Source organism: Gavialis gangeticus, unplaced genomic scaffold (genome assembly GCF_001723915.1).
Source record: "Gavialis gangeticus isolate Ggan-Ray unplaced genomic scaffold, GavGan_comp1, whole genome shotgun sequence".
NCBI lineage: Eukaryota > Metazoa > Chordata > Crocodylia > Gavialidae > Gavialis > Gavialis gangeticus.
Window position 1 is genome coordinate 157,812,742 of NW_017729024.1, and position 12,025 is coordinate 157,824,766.

Below are 12,025 nucleotides of genomic sequence, written 5' to 3' on the forward strand. Positions count from 1 at the left end.
CTTCATCTTAGCCTCAAGAATAAGTCACAAGACCTGGGAAGGAGGTGAAGAAGGACCCACTTGCCTTTAGCATTAATGAGTATTCAGGATTTGAGCAGAGAAGAACAGGATAGCATTCAGATGTCTAACAGCATGGTCCCATGGTCCCAACCAGGGCCATCCCAGGCGGTGTGAATCAGGGTGACCGCCCTGGGCCTCGTGCTTTGGAGGGCCCCACAGAGCCGGGTGGAGCGGCAGCAGTGACTCCGCGCTGCTGCCGGGCCCCCACTGAACCTGCTGCCGAATCCGGAGCATCCAGCCACTTGGCACCTCCTCTCCCCTGCCGCCAAATCTGCCGCCAGCTTCCTCAGGTCCAGGGGTGGGGCCCTGCACAGGCTGATTTGCCTTGGGACCTGCACCCTGCTCAGATTGTCTCTTGTTCCAGCTGTCCAAAACCCAAACAGCCACTGCTATTACATTGCTGTAAGCCTGAAGGTAGTTTTCAAATTTGCCTTTTACTTTGTTATTTTCTTATTATAAAGATAAAAATTAGAGGAAATAATTCTAGAAAATAAAGCACTGGACTGGGAATTAGAAGCATAGCTGTTCTCAACTCTGCCTGCTAAATGACCTTGTGCAAACCATTTAATCTCTCTGTACAACTTACTTTCTGCAGCTGTAAAATTTGTCTTAGTGATTCTTACCTTGCATGGGAGGCATTTTGAGGTCTAGATATGAAAACGTGGTATATTGTTAACACCAATAATTTGGAAGCAAAAATGTTGATGAATTGATTCAATCTTTACCAGCAAAGCCTGAACCAATTTGGAAGTGGATAAACATTCCCTTTTCATTCTAGAAATGCAGGCACATGTCTGAATTGGCTCAGGCTAGAAGCCTGGGAGTGCTAGAGGAGCCCTCCCTTCTCTTCCACAAAGCTGAGCTGAGGGGGGCATGGCCAGGCCCTGGAAGGATGCTCTGATGTTCTTGCTGCTTCTGAGTGGCCCAGCAGGGAATGTTTATCACACCTAACTCAGTATTTTTCAACCCATTAAGAAAACAAAGCCTGTCTTGAAGCTCCTCTTAAACAGCTTTTCCAAGGAAGGACATTAAGATACCTGTTGATTAGCTCCAAAAAGCCTGCCTGCCTTTGTCATCTTCCACAGCACAGACCATAGGCAGCATGTAGTCCGCTAGTTAATGGTGAGATGTCTGTGAAAGGCGGGGGTGGGGAGGGGAGGGGAGGGGGAAATAATCCCTGCTTAGCGGAGAGAAGCCAGGCACACGCTCTGTGTCTGCAAGTCTCTGCTGGAGCTGCAGCCAGGGAGCAGAGGGGAAGGGCCAGCCCTGCTGTGGAGCAGAGAGCCCTGCCCAGCCGAGAGAGCATGCTGGGATGCTGGGGGAGTTTGGTTTAATTTAAACCAGCAAGAGGTCTGGGACAGACATTGCATAAACCAGTTTGAGCCAATAAGTTAAGTCTGATACTATATTCAACCAGGTTTATCTCAAACTGGTTTCTGTCATTTTCAGACTGGCTTATGTGCACTGGACATCTGTTCTGTGACAGGTTTAAACCAGTTTCTGATCACTTAAACTGGTTTGTGTGTAATCCCTGTCCTTACCCATAAAGTAAGGGTGCTTATTGGGGTTTAACTACAACAGATTTAGCAGAATAAAAACTATTATGACTAATAAGTTTAGCAAGATTTAAAATAGTTTTTGAGTCCTGAAAGACTACTTTTAAAAACTGATATTTATACTTTTAACAACTTAATGTGCTTCAAATACTACCTTCATATTAGAGCTTGACATACTGTTAGTTTACACATGCATGGCAAGAATCCAGAAAAGACAAAGAATGCTGTTAAAAATATATTTCTTCTATTTATACTGAACTCCCAGTGGGTTTAAGAAGTATTACTTGCATTTAAAATTATTTCCTTACTTAGAATATGCTGGCGCAACCCAGTATGGGTTTTCCTCAGCTTCCTTTGCATGACGTAAAATGGCCTCTCGAGGGTTGCTATCATCAGTCTTATCCAGTGCAATATTCTTGACTATATATGACGACAAGGTACCACCGTGTGTTCCAACACGGCCACCACGACCTACAACAGAAAAATAATTTAAGAGAGAAATTTAAAAAATAGCCAGAGAAACTAAATATGCCTGTGTCTGTAACACGGATGGAGTATGGGAGCTACATAATATTACTGAGGAAGTAGATAGACAGAACAGAAAATGCATTGAGAACTACTTTCACACAAGACTTCTCCTAAATACATTATGGGTCTGGTAAAAAATGGAGTGCTTAGTTATTCATAGCAGCACTTCAACCAGTGAGCAATGTCTATTGCTCTAGGCACTGTGCAAACACGTATTTGATGGCCTCTCTACATGTGCAGATAAAGGTGGGATCTAAAGACTAAACCATATAATCGCATCTCCTTCTGTGCCAGACTACAGCTGCTGCAATCTCCCAGCTGAGGTGTGACACGCAATTCAATTAATGGCATGATAGGAAACAAAGTTATTACACATATTTTGTCGAATGCCATTAACTGATTGAATGTGTGGCTGGGTGACCATTTAAGGCAGAGTTGGGCAAAATATGACCTGAAAACTGGATTCAGCCCATAAATTGATGATCTAGCCCCTCGCTGCCCCCCATGGAGCTCTGCATGGGGCCAAGCCACACCCACTCCTGTTCAGGCAGCCCACACCACACTGCTGCCCATACCCTGGCCAGCATGTGCAGCTTCTGGAGGGGCTGTTCCTGGTGCAGCTCTGCTTCCTTCACCTCCAGCAGGAGCCACTTGGCCGAAGCTTCCCACCTACCTACCCACTTTCCTAGAGCAGTGCTGGAAGCCACTGCTGGAGGTGAGGGGAGCAGAGCAGTACCCAACTGGCTGCAGCCACACTGGGAACTCCCTGCTGGAAGAAGTGCACACTGGCCGGGGCCCAGGTTGTGGGGGCTGTTTCGCTCCCTCGCCTCCAGCTGCAACTCCTACCCTTGCTGCGCTGAGGGGCAAGGAGTTGGGGGGAATTTCAGTGAGGTGGCTCTTGCCCCAGCATGCGAGGCTCTGGCTGCATCTCCCAGCTGCCTTCCACCCGTTCCATCTGCCTGGTGTGATGAGCAGTCACCTGCAGGCAGGAGCAGTGGGTAGAAAGCAGCTGTGAACTGGAGTCAGAGCCCTGTGCACTGGGACAGGAGCCACTTGACTGAAGCTTCCCTCCTGCCTGCCCAGAATGGCATAGCAAGTGCAGGAGGCGAGGGGAGCAGAACAGCCCTGCCGGCCTAGGGCCCAGCCAGCAAGTGCAGCCACCAGGGTTGTTCCCAGTGCAGCTAGTTGGGTGATGCTGTGCTCCTCTTGCCTCCAGCAGTGGCTCCTCCTGTTCCTGCCCCTGCCCCTGCCAAGCTGCTCTGGGCAGGCATGCAGGAAGCCTCAGCCTGGCAGCTCCTACTGGAGGCAAGAGAGCAGAACAGCACCTGGCTGGCTGCAGGTGCACTGGGAACAGCCCTGCCAGAAGTTGCACACACCACAGCTTGCCCAGTCTGCAGCTGTCCCCATGGCTTGGCCCCACGTGGAGCACTGTGGGGGCAGCCCCAGACCAGGCGAGTTCTGCTGAATCACTTCCATGCCTCCCCCAACTGGCTCCTGGGACTTAGCACCCAGGCAGCAATGCCGCCCCCAACACACATGCACACCTGCCTCCCCCACAGCTTCCCCCTCCCACCCCCACTGGGCAGCGAATGGATTGCGCTTGCCCTGCTCCTGAACACTGGTTATCATCTGCTCAAAGCCCCACAGGAAGTTTTGATGAGTCGTTGCATGGGGGGAGGGGGGAGGAGAGGGGTGCTGACCCAGCCTGTAACAACTCATCCGAACTCCGTATGTGGACGCCTTAAGTTTAACATGTAGATGGGTCAAAGACAGTGTACATCCAAATAACGACTGAAGTAAAGGAGAAGGCTGAGGGGGAACATGACAGTGACCTATGAAACCATGAAAGTTGTGTACGAAGTGACCAGCAAACTGGTGTTCACCAAGTCCCAGAATATTAGAACAGGGGAGCACCCACTGAAGGGTGAGCAGTTTAAAACGGACAAGAGAAAGCACTTCTTTTATGTGACTTGTAGTTACATCCACTGCCGCAGGAGATGGTAGAGGCAGATAGCATAGCCACATTAAAAAAGGGACTGGATAAATTCATGGATGACAGATCTATTAATGGCTATTGAACAGAATGGTTGGAGATGTTTCCGGAGATGTTTCCTCTGGCAGCTCTTAAGCCAATAACAGTAGATGCCAGGGAGGGTACTAAATATGGGACAGATAACTCTAGATAATATCTAGTTCAATGCTCTCCCTGTAAAGCATCCAGGGCTAGATGGACCGTTGGTCTAACCCAGTATGGCACTTACGTTTTTAAATCTAAAGAAGCATGAGCAAGAGATACTTATAGATCTCCAGTATAATTTTCCATTTGCTTATAACAAGTCTGAATTACCTGGTCCTGCTACTGGAGGTTCTGGTTTGTGAGATTTCACAGGATCCAATCTATCCTTTTCCAACTGTTTCCTTGTACTTCGTTGTCGTGGTTCACGGAACATTGGAAGGGCATGAGCTGAAGAAGATTCACATTAAAAAAAATCTAAATGTTAGTGTCTATATTTGCCTTTAAATTTTTAATCCTATGGGCCAGATTATGAGTAGCTTTCATGCACAAGGGATACTAGAATGCCTTACCTGCTTGCACAATTCTTTATCAAAATATGTTTTATAGTGCTTTGTGAATTTAGGTTGGAAGAATCTAATTAACTAAGTCACAATTTGGCTCAAATATCAGAGTTACATATACCTAATTCTGGAGAAAATTGCTATGGGATCTGTGTGGTGTTTTTAACCTCCAAACAAAAGGCGATATTGTCAGCAGCATAGGGTGATCTCTAATATGGCAACACTGTGGATTTTTTTTTACTGAGGAAGACAGAACTCACTGACTCATCAATATCACTTTCCAGGTTGTTCTTGAAAGCCTGCTTAATGTTTTAGACTTGATAAAACCACAGTCCAGGTGACACGGCTGTATACCTCTAGGAATAAATATTTAGATTTTATTTTTGCAGATTTCATGAAATATGAGGTGGCTGAAACATTTGTTGGCAAGCAGAGTGCTTGATTGGTCTGCATAGAGCATCTGAGGTGACTAATGCGTAGATCCAAGCTTTTTGCTGTATGCAGAGAAAAGGTTGCTGGAGGAAAATCCAAGCTGATTAATAACATGCCTGTGTTTTAGAAGTAACACCTAATCCCCTCCAGTCGCATTTATGCATGTTAAGCAGCCCTATGAAACTCTGACACTAAAGCATGGCTCACTGAATGTTATAGGTGGAAAGATATTCCATTTCAGAAAAGGAATTATTTTACTTTTCTAAGAATTACAATAGAAAAATGTGCTTTTTGAAAAGCTCCTACTAATCCCACCCAGAAATGTCACACACAACAGCAACATATCTTAACAAAAAGCCCAACAGCCCTTAACAAAACTCAAGTGAAACTTAAAATATTATCAATTTAGAAACATTTTCCACTTCCATACTGCATATGGAAGTATCTTCGTCAGGCCTCAACAATGTTCAAGAAAAAACTAAACAATTAGGAACAAAATAGTTAGGAAGCCACCCTGGCTTTCTAAAGGCAAACTTTTGGCCATTCAGACTTTTGCCAGAAACAGCTCATATCTACTTCTAGCAAATATTATTACTAACAAGTGAATTCTTGGCTACACACAAGTTCCTAAATAGTTCCATTAAAATGTGCAAGTAATAGAAATACTTTATTAATGTGACAAAGTATAAGGGGAAATATAAATGATTTAGAGATTCTGGAAAATATGTGATGCATGACAAAAACAAAAGAGCTTCTTATAAGGGTATATTTAAATTACTTACGTGTTATAATGTAATCCTGTGTAAGTGTCTCTGCTTGTCTAGCTTTCCGTTTGGTTTTAACCACACATAATTTTGCTCCCCTAGGAGAAAACATACCATGCCTTAGTTTGTTTCTTTATAACAAGTAGTAATGATTTAAGACAAATATTCCTGACTGTGTTAAATGGAACTTTAAAAGTTCACTAATATGTTTCTCCTTGTGTGCATGTATATAAAGCCACATAAGGAAGGCTAGAGAGATAAATACATGTTATAGTACTGTTTAAGAGGGAAGCGAAAAGAAAGCGGCAGATTTATTTTATCCTCCACTTGCCTACGACAAAACTCCCCTCCCACTCAGTTTGCAACAGTTGAAACGTGTTATCCTCTCTTAAGCAACAGGCATGCAGAAATATAAGTGGAGCTGCATTAAGAACTGTGGAGAGAAAACTTGCTTAAGTTTTGCTGGCAGTAAGCGTGACCTATCCTGGTGCTATTATTTCAGCCCCTCTGTAAGCACTAACCATCTATATGCACATTTCTGCAAAGGATGGAAAAGGAAACCCCAAACCAGACTGGGTCTGAAGACACTAAACTGGGGCTTACATGAGCAATATATACTGCTACAGGCAAGTGTACACCTCTTTCATTTGAGCCTCAGGGTCAGAGATTTGCTTTGATGAGCCTAGGGGTTACAGTAGACAATAAGTTGGATATGAGCCAACAGTGTGCCCTAACTGCAAAGAACACTAGTACCATATTAGCATTGAAAGGAGTGTTGCCAGCAGGCGGACTGAGGTGGTTCTTCCCCTTTATTCTGACCTGGTGAAGCCACATCTGGAGTCCTGTCCCCAGTTTTGAGCTCCCCGCTACAGAAAGGATGTGGACAAGTTGGACAGAGTCCAGTGGAGGGCAATGAAAATAGTTAGGAGGATGGCGAACATGACTTACGAGAAGAAGCTGAGGGAATTGGGCTTATTTAGTCTAGAGAAGAGAAGATTGAGGGGGATTTAATTGCAGCCTTCAACTACCTGTAAGAGGTTTGAAAGAGGATGGAGCTAGACTGTTCTCAGTGATGGCAAACAACAGAACAAGGAGCAATGGTCTCAAGTTACAGCACGGGAAATTTAGGTTAGATATTAGGGAAAATGTTCTCCCTACGAGGTACTAAAGCACTGGAACTGGTGACCCAGAGAGGTTGTGGAATCTCCTTCCTTAGGGTTTCAAGATCTGGCTAGACAAAGCCTTGGCTGAGATGATCTAGTTAGGGATGGTCCTACGCTGAGTAGGGAGTCAGACTAGATGACCTCCCGAGGTCCCTTCCAACCCTAAATTTCTATGATTCTGTTATATAACCACCTAGTTAAAACACAGGACAGTGCTGGCCAACTTCTGTGCAGCTGGGGGCCGCATACCATGTGGGCTGTGGTTTCAGAAGCCACACACCAAGGCCCACTCCATGAGCAAGTGCCCTCCCTACCCTGTGCACAGGCAACCTCACCCCACTGTGTGCACAAAGTGGCATCCCAGACAGAGGTAATGGTGTTCAGCAGACCTCATGGTCTGGTAGGAAGGATTGAGACACTTCTCACTGACAGGGTTCAGTCTCCCCTTGTCACTCAAGTTCACAGCCTGAATCCTCTAGTACACCTGGATCTCCAGGTGGTGCCGCTGGCTTGGAGCTCCTTTTATCATCTCTAACTGGTAAGAAGTCTGTGACCCTTTCTTTCAGATTTACCATCATTCATTCTTTTATAACAATGAGGCGAGACTCCTGCAATGCCTCTAGGTGAGGCTAACCTTAGTTCATGACCATACAGAAGCCACAGCCAGTGGCAGTCTACCTTCTAATGGGCCTGGATCATCAAGAGCCCATTACTCCAGAGTTCGCATTAGTTTCCAATGGCTTTGTGGGTTCAATTCAAGGTGCTAGTTTTGACTTATAAAATCCTAAATGATTTAGGCCCTATATATCAACTTTTCCCTTATGCTCTGTTTCAATCCTTAAGGTCAGCAGAGAGCAACCTCCTGCTGGTACCATCAATGCACCAAGTTCACTTGGCAAAACATGTGGAAGGTCATTTTCAAAGGTCCCTCCTCAGCTTTAGAATTCCTTCCCCTTTTTGGCTCACTGGAACCCAAGACTAGACCTCTTCCAGAAAGAGGAAGACCTTCTTCTTTGGGTAGGTGTTTAGCAAGGAAAGTTAAGTTGGGGTACCATTTAGGGAGATTTTCTTACATATCTTTGGTAAGTTATTTTGTACTGCACTCTGCTGTAAGCCTTTGTGGAGAAGGGCAGTATATATCTATCTATATCTATATATAGATAACCCCCCAATAATTAGATTCTAGACATGGAAAATTTATATTTAAAAAAATAATTTTCCATGTATAGAATCTAACTTTTGGACGGCTGTTTTAAAATCAACCCCTACTACTGCAGTAGGACAAACACTGGCCAGGGGGCAGGTGATTGTGGGGTAGGCACCAGGGTAATTAAGTGACCTCTGCCCATTGCAGCCTGTCCTCCCCACCACTTACCCCCCAGCGGCCAACCCCCACCCCCGAGCCTGTACATCCCCATGCATGCTACCATGGTGCCAGTACCCCCCTACGTGCCTCTCCCACCTGCACCCCTCCTGCCTGTCCTCAATGCTACCTGCGCTCCCACTCGTGCTTATGCCTGCTGATACCTGCCACTTCCTGTGGTGCTTGCACCCACAGGCACCTGTTTCCCCCCCCTCCACTTGCTCCCTCTGCTGCCTGCCTCCCATGCCACTGCCCCCCTGCTTGGTGCCCCCTGTTGCTTGCCCTCTACTCTCCTCATCTTCCACTTGCAACTCTGGCTCTGGCTAGGGGTAGGAAGTGGGGAACATGTGCTGCCTCTGGCCCTACCTCAGCCATGCAGCAGTTGTTGTGATGGCATCGTTAGCTTCAGCCCCTACCCCAGAGCTACAGCCAGAGGCAGCAGGTGCTTTGAGCTTCCTGTGCTTGGAATCAGAGCTGCAGGTTCTGCCTCACCCCCACCCTTGTATTGATGAGGGGCTTCCCCCCTCCCATGTTGAATGGGGAAAAGAAACTCATCTTAAATATGAGTAAATACAGTAATAAATAAATTAATGAAAAGTCAGTTGTACACTCTCCACCTGCTTGAAGGGAAATATATCCCAATAGTCATGCCAGTCAAACTAAGGGACAAAGGAGTTAATATAATACCAAGAGAAAGCAATTTTTAGAGTTGTTAAATTCACCCATTCAATCCAAGCTGCTAGCTTTCCTCTTCATCACTCACTTCCACTTTGCTGTCCTATAGGTATGTAGTGAATGGCCATAGGTGGTTACAAAAGTGCAACAGATGGGGAGCTTTCATCCTATTCCTTCCCTCAAATTTAATTTTAAGCTAATTGTGCTCTTCACTGAAACTCAAGATAAGAGTCAGGACCCCAAACAAAATACAACTTTAGAACCACAAAAATGACTCTGCTGAACAAACAGCCTTATTACACTATAACCTGCACTAACCAGTTGGAGATCTGATAGCCAGAAGCTTTTAATACAGTTTCTATACAACATATTGATGAAAGCGTTCATAACTTTGGTTTGTTTCCAAATTTAATACACAACTATGCAGCACAACAGAAGGATTAGTAGAAAACAGACTGCTTTTAAAGAACACAAGATACTTTTTTTACTCTATTACAATAAAACAAAACTCTGCAAGAAAAATCTTTGTAAATCTATTTCTTCACTTCTAGTTTAATTAAAAGAAAACAAAGAAGCATGGTTTTAATCATAACCATATTGTTTTAATCATTGTTATGTCATTATTAAATACCTCTGACTTTTGATGGGATCATAGTATACTTTAGCCAATCCATTTCCTGTACCAACCATGATCTGGTTCAACTTGGGATGCCAAAGACAACGCACAACACTCTGAAAGAAAATTAAGATTGATATTTGATCATCATCTTTGGGTCTGAAACCATTTACCTCTTACTATTAATATATGTATTACCAAAATGTGTATGAGTCCTAGTTCTGGACTGGGACCCAAATATGCTAGAATCTTTAAAAACACAGAAGAAAAAGACGGTCTCTTCCCCCAAAATTTAAGATTTAAATATGAGAGGAACAACAGACAGAAACACATAGATGGGACACTATAAGGGAACAAGATGGTCTTCATCATCGTGATATCCAGTAGTTTTAGGAGTTCGGCAACCCAGTTGTTGTCACATTTTGCAAAAACCACAGTTAAGAACAATTTTAAGGGGATAGCTGAAGGAAAACAATGAGATTGTTTGGGATTTTGTAGTGTGCAAGTTGGGGAGTTTAGTGGACTTTTCTTTTTGTTTTTTCCTTCAAATTCTGGGTTTTTCTTCTCTCTATAATAAACTCGCCATGATTCTTACTTCATCTAGTCCTTCTTCCCAGTGGAACAAGACTTTCAAATGCTATGCCAATCACTCGCTCACAGATTCTACAACAACTTAAAAATCAGTGATTCCTAGTCTCAATTTTTTCTTTATCTAGGATATCCCATCTAATCTAATTCCAATCTGTATCTGTAGTCAAGCCTGTACTCCAGGGATAACACGTCTACTGCTTTTCTGATCAGTGTAGAAACTGGCGTTAAGAAATCAAGGCCTGAGCACTATGCTCTTTTTCACTCATGGTATGTTATTCTGCATAACATATCACCACTCCTTTTAATCTGAATAATCAACTCAAAGTGAAAAATTTAGAGACTTTCAAGACAATTGACTCAAGAACTAAATGATGATAGAGACAGAACAATGGGCACAATTTCCAATGGAACACAACAAATCGAAACACCATACTATATGTATTAAGGTAAATGGAGAGTGGAAATTGTTTGAGGACAGATTTGTATAAAGGGATAATATCCAAAACTGAAGGACGAGGGCTTGAAAGTATGTGTTACATTCGTTAGAAATGTACCCAAGACTTAACAGGACTCATCCTCATCTTATTACTTCATTGAAATATAGAAACCACCTTTCCTGCCCTTCCTCCCAAACCTACTGCTCTTCCCTTCACCAAAAGGAAGGGTTAGGCTTCTCAAAATGAATCAGCAATTGTGTGTTAAATCTCCCTCTGTCTCAAAAGATGCACAGAAGGGTGATGCATGCAAGAGAAAAAGTATTTACAGTATTTCAAATGTATCAGTACGTTAAGAGTGTTTATGATCTACAGAGTACAAATTTAAGAGGAAAACTATAACAAAAATAAGTTTAACTGGAGAGGGCAAATGAAATATAATACTGAAGAACCTGGGATACCACAGCCATTTTAAGCCTTTTCTGTAAAATCGTAGCTTGTTGAAACATTGCCAGTTGTCAGCTTCCCTACCTTTGTTTTCTTCTTGTGTCTGGCCCCAACCTCTTTTTGTTTAAGTATTATATCTGAATCATATGCTAGTAGCTTACCAGAATACCATAAAACCTACCGACATTAGATTTCCCTTTTCCATAGAATAAGCACTGGCCTTCCTCAGTTTGGTGGGGTATATGTGTGCAGCCCTGTGGATTAGCTGTTTGAATTCGAGAAAATTCTTATGCATTACCCTATCAATTATTACTCAGATGCTACAGTAATTCTAACACACACAGGCAGAGTCCAAGGTCAAAGGTGGGTGGCCTTTTCTTTTAGTCATATTTAGTGCATGTGTTTAGCCAGCCTTTTAAAAACTTCGTAGTTAATGTGGTTCACCACTTTCTACTGTCAAGTAAATGTATTTTAATAGCATGGTACTGGATACCAGCCAACAAAAACAAATCCTGAGACAGTGTGGCTCAAGCCCTGATGGGAATTGCTATGCTTCTAACTTGTCAAATATGCAGAGCACACTTAAAAACACTGTGGCACGTGCTTCAGAGCAGGCAGAAGAAACTGCCATAAAACACAGCACTATACATCTTTCAGAGCAGTAAAATGTTCTTTGAATACAATTTGTTCAAACCTAAACAAATACAAACTCTGAAAAGTCAACTAACTGTACTAAGCCATTGGTATATAAATATACTTTACAAAAAGTGGCAAAACACATTTGTGATTTTCAGGATCATATCAGAAACGGACAGTATC

The 12,025-nt window shown here is 43.6% G+C and overlaps 1 protein-coding gene across 1 annotated transcript in view; it reads right to left on the reverse strand.

Annotated features, from left to right (window-relative positions):
- The window catches only part of WDR70 (WD repeat domain 70), a 331,125-nt gene that overhangs the window by 29,271 nt on the left and 289,829 nt on the right, over positions 1-12,025 (reverse strand). The window contains exons 14-17 of the mRNA XM_019517943.1: positions 9,750-9,850; positions 5,936-6,015; positions 4,492-4,608; positions 1,925-2,087 (exon numbers count right to left, since the gene is read on the reverse strand). Coding sequence (XP_019373488.1) covers positions 1,925-2,087; positions 4,492-4,608; positions 5,936-6,015; positions 9,750-9,850 — 461 coding nt within the window. The remainder of the gene's footprint in view (positions 1-1,924; positions 2,088-4,491; positions 4,609-5,935; positions 6,016-9,749; positions 9,851-12,025) is intronic.